The 23,180-nt window shown below is 40.5% G+C and overlaps 2 protein-coding genes across 4 annotated transcripts; one reads left to right on the forward strand and one right to left on the reverse strand.

The window, feature by feature from the left end:
• Positions 1 to 2,264: 2,264 nt before the first annotated feature.
• On the reverse strand, positions 2,265 to 14,543 carry GTF2H3 (general transcription factor IIH subunit 3). Of its 3 annotated transcripts, XM_054006090.1 has the most exons (13): positions 14,446 to 14,538; positions 13,802 to 13,881; positions 12,659 to 12,765; positions 9,755 to 9,918; positions 8,995 to 9,057; positions 8,647 to 8,676; positions 7,562 to 7,590; positions 7,397 to 7,471; positions 6,822 to 6,875; positions 5,851 to 5,919; positions 4,088 to 4,223; positions 3,956 to 3,992; positions 2,265 to 3,862 (listed from the first exon to the last, which is right to left on the reverse strand). In XM_054006090.1, the coding sequence occupies exons 1-13, from the start codon at positions 14,453 to 14,455 to the stop codon at positions 3,793 to 3,795; spliced, it is 924 nt and encodes a 307-aa protein (XP_053862065.1). In that variant the 5' UTR covers positions 14,456 to 14,538; the 3' UTR covers positions 2,265 to 3,792. The 3 variants fall into 3 exon arrangements, with proteins under 3 accessions (XP_053862065.1, XP_053862064.1, XP_053862063.1); XM_054006089.1 differs by lacking the exon at positions 4,088 to 4,223 and having other exon boundaries at positions 14,446 to 14,543; XM_054006088.1 differs by lacking the exon at positions 4,088 to 4,223 and having other exon boundaries at positions 3,956 to 4,034; positions 14,446 to 14,543.
• A 71-nt stretch (positions 14,544 to 14,614) lies between these two features.
• On the forward strand, positions 14,615 to 23,048 carry EIF2B1 (eukaryotic translation initiation factor 2B subunit alpha). Its single transcript, XM_054006087.1, has 9 exons — positions 14,615 to 14,726; positions 14,965 to 15,066; positions 17,111 to 17,247; positions 17,348 to 17,464; positions 18,075 to 18,187; positions 19,680 to 19,748; positions 21,136 to 21,211; positions 22,143 to 22,268; positions 22,875 to 23,048. The coding sequence occupies exons 1-9, from the start codon at positions 14,714 to 14,716 to the stop codon at positions 23,028 to 23,030; spliced, it is 909 nt and encodes a 302-aa protein (XP_053862062.1). The 5' UTR covers positions 14,615 to 14,713; the 3' UTR covers positions 23,031 to 23,048.
• Positions 23,049 to 23,180: the final 132 nt, after the last annotated feature.

Raw genomic sequence — 23,180 nt, forward strand, 5'->3', positions numbered from 1 at the left:
GATCAAGCCCCCAACCGGGCACAGTGGAAGTCGGTGCCTATGAGTGCAGGCAGGTTGGTTTGGGCACCCATAGCGGCTGGTAGAGATGTAAATCACCACCGGGGCTGGGCAGTTCTGCATGTGAGAGATGCTCTCTCCCTCTGGCTCCCTATTGCAGCACCCTCGGCATGGATAGGCCGGGCTTTGGGGTGTTTCTGAAGATGCAGGCGAGGGGCAGGCTCTGTTCCCTCAGGCAGAGCAGAATGTAGCAGCCTGCCTGCTTAGTGAATTGTTCCCATTGTTCTTAGTGAATTCCCCCAGGAGTATAAAACCAGTGTAAAAATTTTAAGGTTCCTTTACGTTGCCAGAGTGGTGTAAAGGCACCTTCTGGTAAAGGACAGTGTGGCTTTATAAATGCTTATGGTGCTTTAGTGATTAGAACTGGTCTAAACTTTTGGCCTGAAAAAATGTCCTGTCAAAATGTGCTCCATTAATTTACCTTTTGGGAGATGGTCAGTATAAATTGTGAGTTTGGGTCCCCAGCCCTCACTTGCTCTTCAGTTGCCTATGATGTAACATTGCGCATATGGCGGCATATATTTGTTGACTAATAACTAGAAGTAAAGGATCAATACTAGCTACATTACTATTAGACAGAGGGGTTTGGTGATTTCCTCCAATGCTCCCCATTCCCATTCTCCAACCATTGTATTGTAGTTTAAATAAATTACCAAAATAATTGAAACTAACTTGATCATAGTGTTATTTTGACAAAAATATACAGAATTTTGCAGAATTTTAAAATACTGTGCACAGAATTTTTGATGCAGAATTTTTAAATTTTTGGCACAGAATTCCCAGAGGAGTAGGTAGTGTAGTAATTTTTGTTGTCAGAAGGAGGTCACAGTCCAATGAAGTTTGAGAACCGCTGGTCTAGACCCAGTGTCATTTCTTCTGGAATAGCATCCTCACAGGAGCTATTCTGGCCCAGCTCTTGCAAAACAGCTCCCTCTGCAGTAGCTATTCCAGGCCATTTCCCTGGGGCAGGCAAATGTCTTCACAGCAATGGCCTTGCTAGTGGCTGTTTTGTGCAGTTGTAAAATTAAGTGTCAGGGTATCTAGAGCTCTTGTAAAGGCATTTTTCTTAAATCTAAATAAATACATATTCAGTATTACTCTTGGGGGAATTCTGCACCATTGTGCAGGTGCAGAGTTTATGTCCCCCACAGATTTCTTTGCTTCCCGGCAGAAAAATGACACACTGACGGGGAAGCAAAGGGAAGCCACAAGAGCAGTCATCTGACCCTTCCCAGCAGTATGTTTTGGGTGCCCAGGGCAGCCAGCAGAGAGTTAAATCACTGTGGGGCAAGGGGTAGGACTGGGAAGATCCGTCTGATGGCTCCTACCCTGCGCCGGGCTCAGCTGCTAGTTCCGGCTGGGCTCGGGCCGGGGAGGATAGGACTTGACTTCCTCTTCCCCTGTATGGCCTCTGGGGCCAGGTCAGACCCACCCCCAGAATTCTCCCCAGCTGCAGGAATGTCTGCAAACCTCCTGCCGCCCCACTTCCTACACCCATCACTCCTCAGCTGTAGGGGGAGGGATCCCTATATAGGGAGCTGCTCCACCATCCGCCCAACCCCTGTGCATCCAGACCCCCTCATACCCAGTCCCTCCCACCGAGCCTCACTTCCCCGCACTCAGAAACCACCCCGATGAGCCCCACTCCCCCTGCACCACCCCGATGAGCCACCCATGCTTCCACCCCGCTGAGCCCTACTCCCCCAGCATCTAGATACCCCACTGAGCCCCTCAGATCCCCCTGCTGAGCTCTAACTCCCCCGCAGGCCTCCACCTCAAGCCCCAACCACCTTCACCTGGAGTCAGCAGAGTCCCATTACTGTTGCACCCGGATCTCTCACTGAGCCACCTGCACCCAGGTTGCCCCACACAGAACCCTCTCAACACACACCTGGATCTCCCCACATTAAGCCCCTCCACACTTGGATCCTGCCATGCTGAGCCTGCCTGCCCACACCTGGTTCACCTGACATGGAGTGGCATGGCCCTGGGGTGTTTCTGGGGCAGGGCCTGGTCCTTGCGCTGTGTCAAGGTTAGTTGCAGCCTCACTGCTGAGTCCGTGTCCCAGGAGGGAGCTGCACAGTGATCTCCCACCTCTGTGCAGCCAGTGGCCTGTGCTCCCCTGTGCCATGCTGGAGCCTCCATATTTATTCAACAAATAACATTTGAAGAATTTTAAAATATTGTGCACAGAATTTTTATTTTTTTTCAGTGCAGAATGCCCTCAGGAGTAACAGTATGTACCAATAGTACTTAAGAGTTTACAAACCACGCCTAATTTTACATTGCAAGGACCCATATTGCCCTCTTTGTTGCACACGTTTGAGTCTAAAATATTCATCAAGATAGTCAGCAGTATGCAAGATGCCTTGTCTGGTGTGGACCCTCATACTAAATTAACCTTTGATGATTTTGCCTTTAAGGTTATAAAAGGGAGGATAAAAGGGGAAAAAAGGCCATTTTTTTTTAAAGTCACTTTATTACAAATATTTATATAAAGCAAACTATAAATACAGTGTTCATATAAAATTGCATTTAGTTAATAAATGAGCCAGTAAAAGACTGGCATTTTCAATAAAATGGTAACACAGGCAAAAATCTGATGAAAATATTATAAATCATCATTTCCTGCATATACCATTAAAAAAAGAATTTATCTGCAGTCATGTTTTCTACCTAGAAAACAATTATTCCCATATTGCCTCTGAGTAGTACAACAATTATTAAATATATTTTAAAACACCAAAAGATACAGTTATGGATTAAAAATAGGGAATTAAAAATAGAGAATTAAATTTTTTGTTTGGTTTAAACACAAAAGGTTTTGAAAACTGAACATGCACCACGCGTTCACCTGCTGAGATACAGAAAATAAATCAATTCATAACAGAGGCCTTCCTACATTATCTTTCTTCGGTGCAAGTCAAATCTAAAAAAGAAACTTGCTATCAGATTTCAGACAATTAAACTGTTTTCCAGTTTCAAAATATCGTAAAAACAAATCCCTACACATGAGAGTGGAAAAAAAAAAAATTCACAGATGCTTCTGTTACTGAATTTCAAAAGGAAAATTACTCATCTGTATTACCTCGTAATAAAATTATTCACCTGAATAATCTTCAATATACTTGTGTTTTGGGGAGAAGATATCAAAGTGAGAAAAGAATAAAACACACTTAAAGCAGATAATACCCACGAAAGGGGAATTTAGTGGGGGCGGGGGGGTGGGAAGAAAAAAAAAAAAAATCAAACTTGCCTCTTCACAAATTAAATTGAACAACAAACCGTGTTGAAAAGAACTACAGAATCCATCCATAACACTACAGCCTGGATCCTGCAAACACATACAGCCATGCTTACCGTTAACTTTAACATGCATGCAGGATCAGGGCCTAAGCATTTGCATTCTCTGTCTAACTTCTAAACTGACTTAGGGATGCTATTATGTTGTTCTATAATGGTAAATGCACCTTCTGCTTTATACAAGCAGTTTCTGGCTCCTGATAGTCACAAATAGGAGATTTGATTTTAAAATAACACAGAGCATGCACCAATACAACCATTTGTTGCTTACAGGGATGGTGCATATAGTGTGTGATGTTTTTCAACGTTTAGCAACATAGATTTGAACAATTATTTCTTTCACACCTATTAAAAAATGCCATCTTCTCAACTACATGCTGTTTCATGGAATTACGTGGAGGAGGTAATGGTTGGTGTATTTCTATAATGTTGCTATATAGCTAGTTTTAGCTTCTTTTTCTTGGCCTTCATGACAGGTGGTAACGAAATCTTAAAAGCAGTCCTGAAATAATACAAGAAAGAAAAAATAAAATATGCTGAATACATTTCTAAGCTTAGCCTACACAAGCAAACAAAAGTCAAGAAGAGTACTTACTCGCATGTGCTACAAATAGGGCTGAAGTTGCAGAATACTGGAAAATAAAAGAATAGGCCATTTTCACTAAAATAGTTACCTTGAAACAAGAGAAATTAGGTCAGTTCTGTTAAATATATTTGTAAAGCTTACTTGACAAACACACAGAGCAGACATAACCTATTTCAATGAGATTTCGATGACAGAAGCAAGCCGCTCGATAGTCAACATGAATGGGGGGTGGAAGGATTAGTTGGGATCTTTGCTCTTGATCAGGAAGAAATACCCACTGTATAAATTAAAAAAATGGGAGGGTATTTTAGAATCTGGGAGGAAACAACTGTGTTAAAGGACTTTGCTATATACACCAAAACTACTGCAGAGAAGAAAGTTACCCTCCCACTTGCCAAAGAAATTCACCTCTATGACTGCATCAGGTCATTAAGTAATTTGAGGAAGAAGGGAATTTTGTCCTCATTCACCTTCCAGGAAATGTTTTGTTGCTCATACCGCAATAAATAAAAAATGGCCTTTTTAAAATCATCAAGTCATTTTAAGACATGACTATTCATTCAACATCAATTTTAAGCATGAGAGAGTTTACTGGGGGTTAGAGATGCCAGAATGATACCCCAGGAGACACGTCACAAATTTATCCACAGAATCCATAAAGAACAAAGAACAGTTATGAAAAGTTTGCTGCCCCTCATTCCCTCCTATCACCGTGCCTCATATTCTAACCTGCTGCAAACACCTCTGCAGGTAAGAGCATACTTCAGTCGTCATGGCATAGGAACATAAGAACGGCTGTCCTGAGTCAAATCAAAGGTCCATCCAGCCCAGTATCCTGTCTACCGACAGTGGCCAATTCCAGGTGCCCCAGAGGGAGTAAACTTAACAGGTAATGATCAAGTGATCTCTCTCCTGCTGTCCATCACCGCCCTCTGACAAACAGAGAGTAGGGACACCATTCCTTACTATCCTGGTTAATAGCCATTAATGGACTTAACCTCCATGAATTTATCCAGTTCTCTTGTAAACCCTGTTATAGTCCTAGCCTTCACAACTTCCTCAGGCAAGGAGTTCCACAAGTTGACTGCGTGAAGAAGAACTTCCTTTTATTTGCTGACCATTAATTTCATTTGGTGGCCCCTAGTTCTTATATTATAATTATGGGAACAAATAAATAACTTTTCCTTATTCACTTTCTCCAGACCACTCATGATTTTATATACCTCTATCATATCCCCCGCTTAGTCTCCTCTTTTCCAAGCTGAAAAGTCCTAGCCTCTTTAATCTCTCCTCATATGGGACCCGTTCCAAACCCCTAATTCACTCACTGAGCACTATACAGGTTGCCAGTTGCTGTCAATTTTGGTGGGTTCTGCATCATAGGCACTTGTCCACTAGGAACTGGACTAGACCAATTCATTTCAAACAGACAAGGAACAGCCATCAGATAGTAATAACTTTCAGTAGTATAAACTTATATCATATTGTCATTTTCCTCCAAGTCTCCCCAGGCAAAATCAATATTATGCACCAGCACTTCAGGTAAGTGACATTCTTAGATACTTTGAGAGATATTTCCCCTTGTTCAGTTTCCCAGTCTTCTTTTAGGATATCCCCTCACCACAGTGAAGTGTCACACATGACTATGCCAGCCAAGCGTGAAAGCCCTCCTGCAAAGCCTGTCCCTTATGATGCTTGTCCATACCCTCCCATGACTTCTCACTGCAGCATCTACTGAAGCATATCAAACAGCTGAATCCCTTCGAGCAGTCAGGGTTCCCAACGCTTAACTTCCACGTCAGCTCAAAGAGTCTGCTTCTGCTCCCAATGAAGTCAAGAGGAATTTTGCAACCGACTTCAACAGGAGTCAGAGCAGCCCTCAAGTGTTTTTTTAAGTTACTTACCAGCAAATACTGCAAAAGGGATGGAATCCGGGGCACTTTCAAGTATATGCCTCCTGTAATGTCACAAGCCTGGAAAGCATACATTGCAAGCACTTAACATAGGAACAATTTTGACACAAACCTGAACAGAAATTGCTACATACTACAGAAAGGTTAAAAAAGCCACACATTTTTTCAAGTCCCACAGATTTCAGATTCTAAAGAAGTTATTTGCCCCAGATATTTCCATCCCTGGCTTTTGAACAGCCTCAGGGGAAACTTAAAGGTGGAGGATTGTCCATGGAGAAAGATATCCAGTAAAGGACAGCCGTTAGAAATAAGTAGATGTCAATGGACCTCACACTTAGATACAGAGTCAACTTTATTTTTTAAATTAAGTTTCTTAAAACCATAGTTGTTCTTACATTGCTTATATACCTGAGAACATTTTTTTTGCTTGATTCCCAGTTGAGATTTTAAAACTGAAAGACTCCCCCCGATCAATAATTTAAATAAAAAGAATCCTCAATTGTTTCTTGTACTATCCTACATTAAGATTCTTGATCCGTACAGACTACCAAAACCAGTGCCTATTCAACAAATGTTTATCCCTGGAAGGAGGCAATAGTTTCCAGCAATCAGTGTTTGTTAAGTAGAGAACAGTTCAGATTCAGGACAGTGTGTTCCAATAACAGGGTGGGGAGGAACTGATCAAAAACATTTCTGATGTGACAGAGTATCCAGGAGATAAAGTGGAGAGAGCTGATTTAAGGTTTTGTCACACAAAAGGGAACAAATAGGAGCCTGTTTGTTATCGCACAAGATTGAGGCTTGATTTGCCCAGTTCTAATCTTTCCATCTCCAAGCAAAGGGAGCAAAAAGTTTGGGAGAAGATGATTTCAAATGTGTCAAACAAGTGGTCACAAAACAGCTATTTTCAGTTCTTCATCTAAGAACCAATATAACCAATGAGTAATAAAAGTATATTATACCTGCTGTAGGAGTCCTGAATCAGAGTCCAAAACACAGGCATCAATCAAAATATTCTGAAACCAGAAAGATGAGGCTTACAGAAAATAGAAGTTACAATAGTACAATAACTATAACTCTCCATTACCATTACTGCTGAGATCTAGTTTAGTTGTAAGTCCCACTACATTCATCTGAACAGACTGCTGAGGCTATTGGCCTTCGGCACCATAACAAAGTACTGTATTTTACTTTACCCACAGCATGTACCACATCATCCACCCATCCCTGTCCAATAACTGGCAATCTGGGAAGGACCACAGATGAAGCTTACCTAATATACAGTATCTAATTCTAAGATGTAGGGGTAAGGCTCAGTAGTCATTTTGGGCTGAACTGGTGGCCACTTTCTGTTACAGTGTGGTGACCTGGATCTACATTTTAACTTAGTTGTCTCTTCCCATGGCAAGAAGATGCTCAGATGGCCCCAAGCATCCCTTAATTAGAAGCACATACATAACAGGGATAGACAATCTTTATGTTTACATGTTGATATTGAAATAATTGAATATTTATCACAATAAAACATTAACTTCACCTGTTTCTGTGCTGCAAAGATCACATTCATGAAATTCATATACTGCAATGCACTGTCTTCTGCAGCTTTTATGACCTAGGTAAAGCAATTGACACCTGTTAGCCTACACAATAGTACTACTGGATATCAAAGCTCATTAAGAAAATTTTATATAGAAGATCTTACCAAAATTCTTGATTTAATTTCTTGGCTGGCTACATATTGGAGACAAAAACATGCATTAGTGTTTCACAGTTACTCCATACATTAGCCTCCAATATTTTTTCTTTGAAATTGTGTAGTATGATCATACACCTCACTTACAGCAGTCAATGAGAGACTGCTTTATCAGTATACTGAGAAGACTAAGTATCATGAAAAGAGCAAGAAAGAAAAATCTGACAAATAGCAGCAGACTTAATTCAGCATTGGTCTGAAAGTAGATACCACCATATTCATTCATTCTCAAAAAGCAACTGGATGGTGAAAAGTAAGGGAATTTCAGTCTCTCATTGACGGTTCACTGGTTCAAACACAGACCAGTTCACAGGTGTGTGACAGTCATCATAATGGCTTTCCGGTTGTAATTCAGTCCAACGCATAGATGTCCACATCACAAAAGGGTTAGGGTTATTAATTTGCTGTCACAAAGATCAACTTAAATATAGTGACATGAGGTGATCCCCAAGAATCCTTTCAGGCCTTAATCACAGACCACAACCACTCCAGGTCTCCTTCACCAACACCAGACTTTATTATAGTCTTTCAGCAGGCCACAGCCTGCAGTGTTATTTACATGTATTTAGATTCCATAGCCAGCTGCCCCACTTGCCTCTAGGAAGAGAGCAGTGCAAGCAGCACCTAGTTCTGCCTTCTTCAGCCTTCCTTCAAGATCCCCACTCTTCCTTCCTGTCAATGTATATAATCCCACCTGCTGGGGTTGCTTCTGCTTCCATTAGCCTTTCAGTTGTAGTGCTAATTCAGTTAACTGACACCCTCTGTCAACTGTCTGTCTTCCAGTTAGGTCCCACTTGACATATACTGGTGGGTATTACAGTGACAGGTGCTGAATTAGCTCCTGACTCAGCATACCCGGTTACGTATGTCAACCCCTATATTACCAATCTTCAATCGGCGCTCAAATTGGGTAGTTTAGATGATTAGGACAACCAGTACTGCCCACTGCTGCCAGTTGAAAAAGGGCCAGCATTTTCCCCTCCCCCCTCATTCTAATATTCAGGTAAATATTCAAGTAGAAGAAAAGACGGTACCTTTTACTTCCTTGTTCATCCTGTGAATATCTATTACACTTGGTATTCAGGAAACATTTTATTCTATTCAGGAAACAGATCTATAAACCTTCCAAAACTTACTAAAATAGACAGAAAATGTACTAACTGCACTAAACAATTGTACCCTCTTTTACCAACACACACTTTACTGAAGTTTCCGATCTGATGGTATTATACTCATAAGTCATAACTTTAGCATAATAAACTGACAATATTCTAACACAGAATGCTACCACAGAAGAGTTCAAGATTCCCTACAATGATGGTGTAAACAACATAAGATGAGAGAGAGAGATTTTGAAAATTCCAGTATTTTAAAAAGGATACAACAAAGTGCTTTAGCCAGTGATCCTGCCAACAAAGTTTCCGTTTGCTGGCCCTTCATGTCAGCTGTAATCCAAAAATACACAGAAATGACCTTTGTACAACTTAAAAGTATTTGAATACTAAACATTTAATTTGAATTGTGTCTTGGGCAAATAACATTAAAACATAGGCTCTAATAAAGGTCCGATAATTCAGTATCCCACTTGGCTCAAATTCTTGCACATTAACAAAATATGGAATGATGGAGAATAAGCTTCAGAAGACAAATGCAAAGGAGCTTCCATCAGTTCCTAGCAGTCTTTCCAGCTATTTTGTAGTTATTCATATTAAGCTTAGGAATTTCCTTTGCTTCATCCAGACCTGTAGACAGCGATCATATCCTTAGTTATCATTTAGCCAAACCGTCCACATTTACTTATTTCAATCTTTATTAAATCAGCCCCTTAGGTTTTTTGCTTTTCTCTGAATTCCCTCCAGCTTCATTACAGGTTTCTGATATTGAGCTGCCTAGAATGGGACAAAATATTTCAGGTGTGTTCTAATCAGTTGTACAGTTGTTTTAGCAACCCAGCTCCCAAGTAGATCATTATAAAGATAGGTAAAATGTGGAACGTAATCTCCTTAACAGTGTCCTTTTCACATAACATCTCAAAGTATTATTTTTCTTACTTTAAACAGTATTTAAAAAAAAAAAAACTAACGAGAATGTGGAACTAAATTAACCAAGATGGCTATATTCATTAACAAAAAATCATCTTACTTTTTGTCATCAGGTCTTTAATCTCCTCTGTGATTATTTCATTTATTGCAGTTAATAATTCATATTTTCCATCTTTGCTGCCAGAGCAATTAGACTCTACGAAACTACCACCGTCTCCAAAGAGATCTGCAAATGCCCAGTGCTTTCCAGGGTACAAGAAACGACTAAAAGCGAGAAACAGCAGCACAGTATTAATCATTTGTTTTTAAGGAAATAGGTGAAGAGCCACAAATTCAACCACTGACACAAAATTTTATTCCAAACAATTCTTAGTACCCAGGACACTAATAACTATGTAAGGAGTGTGTTTACAAAGCCCTAAATGGCGTAAGCCCCACCAACATTAAATACTTTCTCTCTGACACTCATCCTGTTGGGAACTGGAATTCAGACACCATCTGCCTTTAAGGAACTCCCCCTCATTTCTTAGCTCAGCAAGCAATCACCCTGTTCATAGATTCATAGATTATAGGACTGGAAGGGACCTCGAGAGGTCATCGAGTCCAGTCCCCTGCCCGCATGGCAGGACCAAATACTGCCTAGACCATCCCTAATAGACATTTATCTAACCTACTCTTAAATATCTCCAGAGACGGAGATTCCACAACCTCCCTAGGCAATTTGTTCCAGTGTTTAACCACCCTGACAGTTAGGAACTTTTTCCTAATGTCCAATCTAGACCTCCCTTGCTGCAGTTTAAACCCGTTGTTTCTGGTTCTATCCTTAGAGGCTAAGGTGAACAAGTTCTCTCCCTCCTCCTTATGACACCCTTTTATATACCTGAAAACTGCTATCATGTCCCCTCTCAGTCTTCTCTTTTCCAAACTAAACAAACCCAATTCTTTCAGCCTTCCTTCATAGGTCATGTTCTCAAGACCTTTAATCATTCTTGTTGCTCTTCTTTGGACCCTTTCCAGTTTCTCCACATCTTTTTTAAAATGCGGCGCCCAGAACTGGACACAATACTCCAGCTGAGGCCTAACCAGAGCAGAGTAGAGCGGAAGAATGACTTCTCGTGTCTTGCTCACAACACACCTGTTAATGCATCCCAGAATCATGTTTGCTTTTTTTGCAACAGCATCACACTGTTGACTCATATTTAGCTTGTGGTCCACTATAACCCCTAGATCCCTTTCTGCCGTACTCCTTCCTAGACAGTCTTTTCCCATTCTGTATGTGTGAAATTGATTTTTCCTTCCTAAGTGGAGCACTTTGCATTTGTCTTTGTTAAACTTCATCCTGTTTAACTCAGACCATTTCTACAATTTGTCCAGATCATTTTGAATTATGACCCTGTCCTCCAAAGCAGTTGCAATCCCTCCCAGTTTGGTATCATCCGCAAACTTAATAAGCGTACTTTCTATGCCAATATCTAAGTCGTTGATGAAGATATTGAACAGAGCCGGTCCCAAAACAGACCCCTGCGGTACCCCACTCGTTACGCCTTTCCAGCAGGATTGGGAACCATTAATAACAACTCTCTGAGTACGATTATCCAGCCAGTTATGCACCCACCTTATAGTAGCCCCATCTAATTTGTATTTGCCTAGTTTATCGATAAGAATATCATGCGAGACCGTATCAAATGCCTTACTAAAGTCTAGGTATACTACATCCACCGCTTCACCCTTATCCACAAGGCTCGTTATCCTATCAAAGAAAGCTATCAGATTGGTTTGACATGATTTGTTCTTCACAAATCCATGCTGGCTATTCCCTATCACCTTACCACCTTCCAAGTGTTGGCAGATGATTTCCTTAATTACTTGCTCCATTATCTTCCCTGGCACAGAAGTTAAACTAACTGGTCTGTAGTTACCTGGGTTGTTTTTATTTCCCTTTTTATAGATGGGCACTATATTTGCCCTTTTCCAGTCTTCTGGAATCTCTCCCGTCTCCCATGACTTTCCAAAGATAATAGCTAGAGGCTCAGATACCTCCTCTATTAGCTCCTTGAGTATTCTAGGATGCATTTCATCAGGCCCGGGTGACTTGCAAGCATCTAACTTTTCTAAGTGATGTTTAACTTGTTCTTTTTTTATTTTATCCGCTAAACCTACCCCCTTCCCATTAGCATTCACTATGTTAGGCATTCCTTCAGACTTCTCGGTGAAGACCGAAACAAAGAAGTCATTAAGCATCTCTGCCATTTCCAAGTTTCCTGTTACTGTTTCTCCCTCTTCACTAAGCAGTGGGCCTACCCTGTCTTTGGTCTTCCTCTTGCTTCTAATGTATTGATAAAAAGTCTTCTTGTTTCCTTTTATTCCCGTAGCTAGTTTGAGCTCATTTTGTGCCTTTGCCTTTCTAATCTTGCCCCTGCATTCCTGTGTTGTTTGCCTATATTCATCCTTTGTAATCTGTCCTAGTTTCCATTTTTTATATGACTCCTTTTTATTTTTTAGATCGTGCAAGATCTCGTGGTTAAGCCAAGGTGGTCTTTTGCCACATTTTCTATCTTTCCTAACCAGTGGAATAGCTTGCTTTTGGGCCCTTAATAGTGTCCCTTTGAAAAACTGCCAACTCTCCTCAGTTGTTTTTCCCCTCAGTCTTGATTCTTGATTGTTATTGTGACAATCTCCAGAAAGGGAACTTGCCACCTCTTTTGTTAATAGTCAAGATTTAAAAGTTAATCTTTTTATTTTTAATTTCAAAAGCTATTTTTGTTCACCTCTTTCTTCTCAGAATCCCTTTCTCTTGTTTTCTTTTGCATTCAATAATCACCAACCCACAATCCCCTCCCCTCAATGTTTTTATTTGTTTGTTTTTTAAAAGGGTATCTAATAGATCATGTATTTTAACCTTTGTTTGAATTATTCTCTTCAGCACACTGAGCTATTCAAAAGAATAATATATGAAGGGAAGTTTTATAAATAAAAAGGATACTATATAAGAAAGCTATTGTACCTTTCTTGTGTATGACTTGCTATTACAGCAAGTTTGTTGCTACGATTCATAAATAGATGTGAATTTCCCATCACCATTACTGCATCCAGGCATTTTGATAATGTAAACTGTTGAAAAAAGAAAATCAAGAAAGGACACGTGTGAAAAGCTCAGAAAAACAGATGTACCAGAAGAGCCACCGAATTTAAATAGGAACTTTAAAAAAAAATCTGCACATACAAGTAATATTTTCATTAGGGTTTGGAATTTACAAAGGGAATGAACATGAAATTCAAAAGGCAGATAATCCTCTCTGTAGTACGTGGGAGAGTGTCTGGAAAAATGTTTTTCCACTTCTGTGTCTGTGCATACAGAGACAGAAATGGAAATTAAAATAAATATTATATATGAGAGACTGTCACCCCTCAGAACCACTAATAATCATTGTCATGCTCCAGAACATGTTTGGCATTGGAATACCATTTATACAGGGTTCAGCATCTTCAAAGCACAGCACAAAGATCAACTAGTTAATCCTTACAAGAACTCTGATATAAGTATTATCATCCCAGTTTTAAGAATGAGGAAACCAAGGAATAGAGATTTTACAATTTTCAAGTGTCCCCTAATCAAATGTGCATGTCCAACCTGAGAAACCAACAGCCTGGTTTTCAGAGGTGCTGAGCACCGACAACTTCCACTGATTTCAACTAGAGTTTTGGGTGTTCAACACTTCTAAAAATCAGGCCCAAGATGCCTCAAGTTGAGCTCTTAAAATTAGTGGCCAATTTTGAAAATTTCAGACTAATTTACTTGGCCAAGACTACAGAGCAAGTCAGTGACAACAACTTGGATTAGAACTCAAGAGTACCTGACTCTCCATCCTGTATTCAGTCAGACAAACTGTTGCAGCACAAAACCAAACCAAGCATATCATTTGTTTAAAAGGGCATTAGACATGACAAGACATTATTTCAACTATTTTATCATAAGGCAATATTAGCATAATTTTGAATTCCAAGAGTATTTCCCAGTTTCTCTCCAGCAAATGCAGTTCAATTTGGATTGTCATGCATTTAAAATAAAACAGATTTTGTCAGAAAATTACAGAAAAAGTCTTTTGGAAAACTTCATTGTGACCCCATGCTAGTCAGGAAGCCTTACCTCTGATTCTCCTAGCGCTTTCTTCCCCCACCAGATAGGATTGGTGTCAATGATGATGACTAAGAGATTTAGCTCATCATCTAGAAAAGCAATAATAATACATATGTTTGAGAACAGACAACACTCTGACAATATGGCATCAAGTAACAGCTTCTTTAGAAATATGGGAAGGCCAAAATTTAAAGATCCATAAGCAAAAATACTATTTGGTTTGATGCCCATTTAATTGAGTGTGCATAAGTGTTTGCAGAATCAGGGCCTTATATTCTACTATTAGACATGTTTTTCTTTAAACACTTTTCAGTCTCACACACAATAGCAAAAAAAAATGTTAGCAAGAATGTGTGATCAAACCGTCTAAGATTCAGCATAAGTGCAGTTATTCCATAAGTTTATTACCAAAAATTCCATGAACGCCATAAAACATGGAAGGGGAGTAGAATCTATTAGGTTATACATAATGAAGCATTATATATTTTTGAACCCAGATATACGGGGACGGGGGGGGGGGGACGACAACGACACACTAGAAATGAAGAGACTCGGCCCGGGCTCTGAGGAGAGCGAGGGGGAGATGACCGACACCCCACCCCGCTTCCCGCGCGGCCCCCGGGCGGCAGGACGAGGCCCCTGCTAGGACTCACCTGCGCTCATAGTGCCCAGCCCCAGACAGGCGGAGAGCAGACACCGGCTAGGCCGTCGCTTCCGGCGCCTGGAGATGATGTCACCGCTCACTAGTCGCACTGCCCCGTACGTCACGCGTGATGCGACAAGAGCCGGCCTGTGGGGGAAGGCGCCGGTGTCACCACGAAAAGGGGCCGGGCGGGGACAGCAGCTCCCTCCGCGTGAGAGGGGGAAACAAACCCGGCTCTTGCTGCTCCCAGAGGCCCGGTCCCGCCGGCAGCTGAAGCCATGAACGAAGCAGGTAACAGGGGCCGGGGCCCGATCCGGGGGTGGGATTAACCGGCCCTCCCCCGAGCCGCCCCTGGAGGCAGGTGTGTGCGCCGCGGCGTACGTGCACTAGCATCCCTCGCGGCCTGGGGCTGCCCCCTGCCGGCGGGGGCGAGACGAGATCCCGCCTGCCCGGCCTGGCCAGCCCCAGGTGGGGGCTTTCCCCAGGCCGGGCGGGTCCCTGTGGCTGACGGGCCCCGTCTCCCTTGCAGAGCTGATCGAGGCCTTCAAAGCCCAGATGAGGGAGGATCCCGACGTGGCCTCGGCCGTGGCCGCCATCCGCGCGCTGCTGGAGTTCCTGAAGAGAGACAAAGGTACAGGGGCCCTGGCAAACGCCGGCCCGGCCCGTGCTCCGCTGCAGGGCGAGAGCGAGACTAGAACCCGCGGACCCGGCTCCGAGCGCACAGGCCCCTGTCCTGGAGCGAAAGGAAGATGGTCCCGTAGGACGAGCAGTCCTGAATCCGTCCACTAGAGGGCGGGGTAATACACCTCACCGACCACCTTGCAGTATTGATAGGCTTGGACGGATTCTGTTTTCATGAACATCGATTTCACCGTCCGCACACAAACCGACAAAAAAAATGTGTCCATCCATAATTATCAACGTTTAAAAATAGGCAAAGTAAGAAAAATGCTGCCTGATCATTATTGAATGAGGCTAATAAAAAGAACAGGAGTACTTGTGGCATCTTAAGAGACTAACAAATTTATTTGAGCATAAGCTTTCGTGGGCTACAGCCCACTTCTTCAGCTGCATAGAATAGAACATATAATATATACATACAGAACATGAAAAGGTGGAAGTAGCCATATTAACTCGAAGAGGCTAATTAATTAAGATGAGCAAGTATCAGCAGAAGAAAAAAAACTGAAGAAGTGGGCTGTAGCCCACTAAAGCTTATGCTCTAATAAATTTGTTAGTCTCTAAGGTGCCACAAGTACTCCTGTTCTTTTTGCAGATACAGACTACCATAGCTGCTACTCTGAAAGCTCTCTAATAAGTTATTGTCTGACACCCCCATAATTTCCTGCAACTGTGAAAACTGGTAGTTGATAAACTGAAAAAATGCTAAAACCCCCAAAATTTGCAGAACTGTGAAATGCAAATCAATAAAAATTAAAAATGCTCACAAATAACTATTGATATTATCCATCAAAATTATTTAAAAAACATCAAATTCTGCCAACCCTAAATATTTGAGACCCACCTAATCACATTCATGGTGTTTCAGGTGACTGAAATTCAGAGCTTTGTTACATTTCAGGTGATTATTTAATTTTTGCTTTCTCAAGAAGCAAGCTATACTGCAGTTCATCTCTGCTGCCAAGATCCTGCCTTTTCTTTTTCACAAGCAAAACTAACAGTCCAGTTCCTGCATTGCAGTAAAAGGCAAGCCCTGTGTTTTGAACCTGAATGTCATACTGATTTTTAAAGTTCAGAGAAGAGTTAAACATGGAGGTCTTTGAGCAAAAAAAACAGGCTACACTCCATCCAAAGTTAGAAATAAGAAACTTGTCTGGTAGATGTTGTGCAGAAATGAGCACATGCTGTGAGAAGCGTGCATTACTAATCAAAATCTGGGAAACAGAAATAGTACCAAAAAAGTTTTCAAAATGTATTTGGTGTTTGTTTCTTTAAATATAATCTGCTTCATTGGATATGTGCTCTTCTACTCACAGAGTGGCTAAGCATTGGCTGAGCATGGGTGCTGAATTACCTCATTAGTGGCAAGAACCTGTTCCTTCAGGTTACAATCAAAGCACATTGATGGGCAGGCAGGAGCAGTCAACACTGCTGTTGACTATGTAGTAGTATTTCATCCGTTTTCATTCCTGGCAGTAATACACGTTTCAGGAGTGTTTATATTCTCTTTTTAGATGACTGTTATTCTAGAGAAAGGTGGATGGAGGGCATGCGGCAGGTAGGGCTTACAAGACTATAGATTTTGTACTCTAACTTATAGAATCAGTTGAAAAATTTTCACATGGTGTAATAAGCTTCCACTATAATCCCAGGAGGAGAAATACCAAGTTAGTCATTTGGAAATTTTTTAAAATACACCCATTAGTGTCATACCAGAATACACCTAAACTTCTGACTAGCACAGTAGTTCTCAAACTTTTGTACTGGTGACCCCTTTCACATAGCAAGCCTCTGAGTGCCACCCCCCTTATAAATTAAAAACACTTTTTAATACATTTAACGCCATTATAAATGCTGGATGCAAAGCAGGGTTTGGGGTGGAGGCTGACAGCTTGCGGCCCCCTGAGGGGTTCTGCCCCCCAGTTCGAGAACCCCTGGTCTAGCATGTAATGAGTATCTTGTTTTGAAATTAAGTTTGCATTTCTCTCTCTCAGGTGAGACCATTCAGGGTTTGAGAGTAAATCTCAAAAATGCCATTGAAACTCTATCTGGTGTTGACTCTTCGGTGGCAGTCTCTTCAGGGGGAGAGCTCTTCCTAAGGTTTATCAGTCTCACCTCACTGGAGTACTCGGTGAGTTTGTCACCAAGTGTAATGCTTCATTCATCCACAAAGTAACACTACTCACAAAGTAATCCTGGGCCCTAATTTTTGTTCTTACTGCTTTTTCCAGGACTATTCAAAATGTAAAGAAATCATGATCGAACGAGGAGAACTTTTCCTTAGGAGAATCTCTCTTTCAAGAAACAAAATTGCAAAACTCTGCCATACATTTATCAAAGATGGTGCTGTAAGTATGTCAGGACCGATTACTCTGTTCTGGGTGTTCCATTATTTCAAGTGATGGAGGAAATAGGTTTTATCCTCATCTGTTAAGGAGAGCCCACATTATCTAATGTTGGCTTTCCCAAGTAAAGATTTTACTCCTACCTATCACCCATCACATTTGTTTATGCCACATATTCAAATATTTTCTAAAACTCCCTTTTTCTTTCCCCTCCCTCCACCTTTGTTTCCATACAGACTGACATTAAGCCTGTAGCCCGGTTCTAAGTGGTACTAAGCACCCACAACTACTGGTTTAAATGGAAGTTGTGGGTTCTCAGCCCCTCTCACTATCAGGGCTTCAGTAATTAAGTGTCCTATAAAGTCCAATTTTCATGATGGTTTGGCATCCCATGGTTTTGTAAAAAAATACAGGAGTTTAATATTTGACAGGTCACCAAAAGTATCTACAACTCTTAAAATGTTACATTTTTGTGAAATCTGGGATATCATCTAAAGTAACTGAAGATTATGTTTAAAACATTTGTGCATGGTAAATAATTACAAGAGATCATGACAATAACAAAGCTTTCCTGAAACTTGCTAAAGTAGTAAAATGTCTGTTATTTTAACAGCGAATATTAACGCATGCCTATTCGAGAGTGGTCCTCAGAGTGTTAGAGGCAGCTGCCGCATCAAAGAAGCGTTTCAGTGTTTATATTACTGAATCACAGCCCGATCAAGCAGGGCAAGTATATGTCAGTTTTGTCTTCTTGATTAGTAAGATACTGTAGAGCTAATGTCCATCAGTGGAGTCCTATTTTAAAAACAGCTTTTACCTATTTTTTAATTATTGAAAGATAACTATTTCATTGCAAAACATCACATCGCTCTTGACAGATCATCTACAGCAACACCCTTCCAAAGAACTGCTATCAAGTAAACATATTATAGCATCCCCAAGCTTTCCAGATAAGGTGTAACAAAACTTTAATGACCAGCCACTGCTAGGCAACCCATTTTTTCTCTAAGAATGATTGCTTAAAAGGACAGTCAACTTGAAGTATTTTTTAAAATAAGCTAATAGTAGTAAGTGTTACTTGTAACAATAGGAGGATACAAATGTTTTACCAAAAATGTGGTGGGTTTTGGTTTTTTTTTTTTAAAGTTCCCTTTAAGACTCTACGTAGTGTATATTACTGACAGCTCTGTACAGCGCTGTCAGTCTCCAGAGGATACAATATAGTTTGAAGGAAGTAAAGGAAAATCATACACGCTGTACAACAACCAGTGCAACCAACCAGGCAGTTTCATTTCTGATGACAATTGAAATACCTGAAGATTGGCAGATAAAGTGTGATTTATCAGCTTCACTAAAGTAACATTTCACAGTAAACTCTGTTCATAGTATCTTGTATCTAACACCAAGTAGATGAAGAAGCTGGGTGTTAAATGTACAGTAAACTGTCAATTTAATCACATTTGTCTGAGTCTTACCTTATATAGTTACAAGTCATATCTATGATTTCTAAATTGAATGATTAGAGGGGACTCTTCAGTTTTACTCCCTGTATTGTCAATTTCACTATTTTTGTGATAGTCAGCTTGTTTTCCCCTTTATTTGTGTGAGTTTTTCATACAACAGGGAGAAACCAAAAAAAGGAGTGATTGTAGAACCACAGTTACTAATAGGGAGATGCAAACACTGCTGCTTTCAGAGCTGTGTGGCCAGAAAGTGGCAGCTACTGACTGAGGGCCCAGCTCTGCAGGCAGTAGTGCAGAAGTAAGGATGGCAATACCATACCATGTCATCCTTACTTCTGCGCTGCTGCTGGTGGCGGCTCTGCCTCCAGAGCTGGGCTCCCGGCCAGCAGCCACCACTGTCCTGCCCAGCTCTGAAGGCAGCACCACCGCCAGCAGCAGTGCAAAAATAAGGATAGCAGCAGTGCAAATTCCCCCTACAATAACCTTATGACCACCCCACAACACTTTTTTTGGGTCAGGACCCCTACAATTACAATACTGTGAAATTTCAGATTTAAATAGCTGAAATCATGAAATTTACAATTTTTAAAATCCTATGACCATGACATTGATTGACCAAAATGGACCACGAATTTGGTAGGGCCCTATCAGGTTTCATTCATATATACTGAAAAAAATTAGTTTTATCACATCTATGAATTTCACTGACCTCTTTAAAGAAAGATTTAAAAACTTCATAAACATTATTTTAATAGGCAAAAAATGGCAAAGGCCCTTAGCAAGCTCAACGTTCCTGTGACTGTGATTCTAGATGCTGCAGTTGGGTAAGTATATTAATTACATTCTTGGATGTTAACAAGCCTTTCTTTGTCCTTCGGGTTTTCATTTTGACTATAGTATATATGAACTTCCCAAAAGGTTGTTCAAATTGGAATAGGTGGTTTTGCTAATTTACTGTAGTATCAACTGGCACAGCTACTGTACAAGCTAAATCTTTTGACAGTTAGGATGTGATTGCCATAAATCAAGCAGAAGTATTTGATAATGTTTACATATTAGATTGAAAAAGATAATTAAGCTTAAGTGTAGCATTTAGGGATATAGGGGAGAAAAGGAGCTGAGATGCTATTAGTAAGGGCTCCATTTTGCCTGCCAGTGTTGTGTTGTTTTTTTTTTTTTTTTTAAAGTCAGATGCTTTATATATACAGAAGTGCAGTTACTGGATTTTTTTTTAAAAAGCTGATAATTGCTTACTAGATACCAGAATTTGAGTCCTATATGCATGAGAATGGAACAGGGATGGTGTCCCTAGCCTCTGTTTGCTAGAAGCTGTGAATGGGTGACGGGATGGATCACCTGTTCTGTTCATTCTGGGGCACCTGGCATTGCCCACTGTCAGAAGACAGAATACTGGGCTAGATGGACCTTTGGTCTGACCCAGTATGGCTGTTCTTATGTTTATGTTCTTATGAACAGTGTGTTAGTAAAACTTAATTCTCTATCCAATACAAAATGCCTGAGAGGCAATTGTCAAGAACATACACACCACTCTAACTTGCTGTATTTTACAAGGAAGTTAACATGAGATCAGTGACTTGACTGATTAAGTTATCTGGCCAGATAACTCTTAGAGACAGAACTGAAAAAATGTAACTTCTCTCCTTAGGAGCATTTTAGTTGGTGTTGCATTTCCTTCATGCACCAAGACACATGCTATCTCCTTGGATGAGAGGTGCTGTATAAGTACAGAGTATCTTCTTTCTATCAGTATTCTCCATGAAGGAGAAAACCGATGTGAGGGGGCATTGAAAGAAGGGAAAACACGGGATTAAAGGCATTTGGAATTATTTAAAAGTATATTTTGGTTGTGACCATCTTGAAATGTGGAGGTAAGATAACTTCATAATAGTGAAATATTGAATATCTAAATTTCTGTAACTGATTACTAGTAACTAGTAGACTTCAGTCAAAATATCCTCAGCAACTTTTGAGGTCAATACCTCAAGTATGTTTGGAGAAGCATTGGTTATTTAATATTCCTGTTTGGGGAGATCAAGGAAGGAGAATTCCAAGGACATATGAATGCATATATCTAGATAGTTGCAAGAATGACTAGTCTACTGGAAAAGCAAAATGATCATGAGGTATTAAACAAAAATAAGTCACATTTCTAGTATTACCCTATATGATTTAACTTTTTTTCTTAAACAGCTACATCATGGAGAAAGTGAACCTAGTAATAGTTGGTGCTGAAGGCGTGGTGGAAAGTGGAGGAATTATTAACAAGGTAAGAGGTAGTGAATTAGTGATTTTTCATATACCTGGAACTGACTGTGTGTGTTGATAGATTTTGAAAATGTGAACAATGTTTGCATTTTATTTCTACTAGATTTTTACTCACTATAGCTTAATGGGCTCCTTCTAGATGATGCGGGGGGTTTATTCAGGAAACTCAGCTGCTGCTAATTATGTGTGGATAACCCATGCATTAGTGTCATGATTAAGACTATTACAGTAAGTTGCCACTTTCTACAGCCCACTGCAATCGAATAGTCTTCATGCTTACAACACACTAAAGTTTAAGGTTAAATCAATTTTGCTTCAGAGTCCTATCAGTTTCAGTTTTACAGTTGTCAGCATCAAAGTCTGTACGTAAGGCAATGGCTTTATTTTGCTTACTCTGCTTTTTAAAAATAACCATATTCTGTTTGCAACTTTCATATTGATATGCAAAATAAAATATAGCCTAAAGCGTAGTTAGTTTGCAGATAGAAAGATATCTTTTTGGCTTGAAGGAGTACATTAAATATGAAAGCTAGTTTGTTTATTCTAAGATGTAACTTTCCTGACCTGAAACACACTGATAGGTAGTACTCTTCGTTTATCGGAATAGAGAGTGGAAGTCAGGACTTCTGGCTTCTGTTCCCTTTTGTACTACTGCTTCCTCTATGCATCAGTCTTCTGCTTTGTAAAATGAGGATAATACTTGCCTAGATCACAGGAGTGTTGTGACCCGTAATGGCGCACAGATAAAACTCTTCTAAAGGAGCATTCTGTTTCTTAAGCTTGGTTTCTATGAAGAGTTCCAGGCTTTTCAGAAGTGCTTTCAGTTCGGATGTTAAGTACTCTCGAAGAGTCTACTGGTTGGAACCATGGAAGTTTACTGTCACTCAGTACTAGAGTGTATATACTGTTTTCCATCTAAACTGTCTCTGCAGATTGGTACAAATCAAATGGCTGTGTGTGCCAAAGCTCAGAATAAACCATTTTATGTGGTAGCAGAAAGCTTCAAGTTTGTAAGACTCTTCCCTCTGAATCAACAAGATGTCCCAGATAAATTTAAGGTAAGGGAAATTCAGAATACTTGCTAACCCACAGAGCTGCACATCAATTGTTCTATGAGCAAATAAATTTATGGTATTAAGATCTTAGCCATGAATTTACACCTAATGCACTGAAAGTGAAGTTTACATTTTTCTATCTAGGGTAAGTCAAAGCCACTCCTGACCTGTAATAACATACAGTATAGCTTAAACAAAAGTGTGTTTGCCAATTTGGATTTTCCCACCCTCACTCACTTTACTAGTATTTTATAGTATTGAAAAGCTTCCTGCTCTATGTACACTAAACCAAACTGCTAGAAGCAACAGCACTTCCCCCTACGTTCTACCAACAAACTGTTCCTGAAGCAGCTCACTCAGTAACAGGACAAGCAGCTGGCAGCAGAATGGCTGGATCAAGGGAAACTTTCCAGAACTATAAACCTTACGTATTCCCGTAGATGATGAAGTGGCAGTACTAAGTGGCACCAGTCTATGCTGTGGTTAGAGCAGTGGGTTCCTTCAGCTACAGCTAGGGTCCATAAAGTTTGGTCACGCCCTTATTATTAGAGCTCAAAAAATTATGGCATATTATTTTGTGACAACTAACGTTTTTCTTCTCCCCCGCAGTACAAAGCAGACACCCTGAAAACAAACCGAAGTCTAACTGAGGAGCACCCCTGGATTGACTACACTTCACCATCACTAATTACATTGCTGTTTACAGACCTAGGTGTGTTAACTCCATCAGCTGTCAGCGATGAACTTATTAAACTTTATCTGTAATGAAGCAGATTCACTGCACGTTATGCTCTATTGTTCAATGACCATCCCTTCACAGTTAGAGTTTGACAGATATAAACTATCCCAACATGTTATAGAAAGGAAACTGTATAAGGATTAACTCCATTACCAGCAGCCTTTTGATTTTTACAA

The sequence above is a fragment of the Malaclemys terrapin genome, chromosome 16 (assembly GCF_027887155.1).
Source record: "Malaclemys terrapin pileata isolate rMalTer1 chromosome 16, rMalTer1.hap1, whole genome shotgun sequence".
NCBI classification, from domain to species: domain Eukaryota; kingdom Metazoa; phylum Chordata; order Testudines; family Emydidae; genus Malaclemys; species Malaclemys terrapin.

Coding starts and splice junctions, on each gene's coding strand:
- GTF2H3 (XM_054006090.1), bottom strand. Junction 3,993..4,087: donor CTGCTCTGTGTGTTTGTCAA/GTAAGCTTTACA, acceptor TTTATTTTCCAG/TATTCTGCAACTTCAGCCCT. Junction 3,863..3,955: donor CCTATTTGTAGCACATGCGA/GTAAGTACTCTT, acceptor GTATTATTTCAG/GACTGCTTTTAAGATTTCGT.
- EIF2B1 (XM_054006087.1), top strand. Junction 17,465..18,074: donor CATTTATCAAAGATGGTGCT/GTAAGTATGTCA, acceptor TTATTTTAACAG/CGAATATTAACGCATGCCTA. Junction 21,212..22,142: donor GTGGAGGAATTATTAACAAG/GTAAGAGGTAGT, acceptor CTGTCTCTGCAG/ATTGGTACAAATCAAATGGC.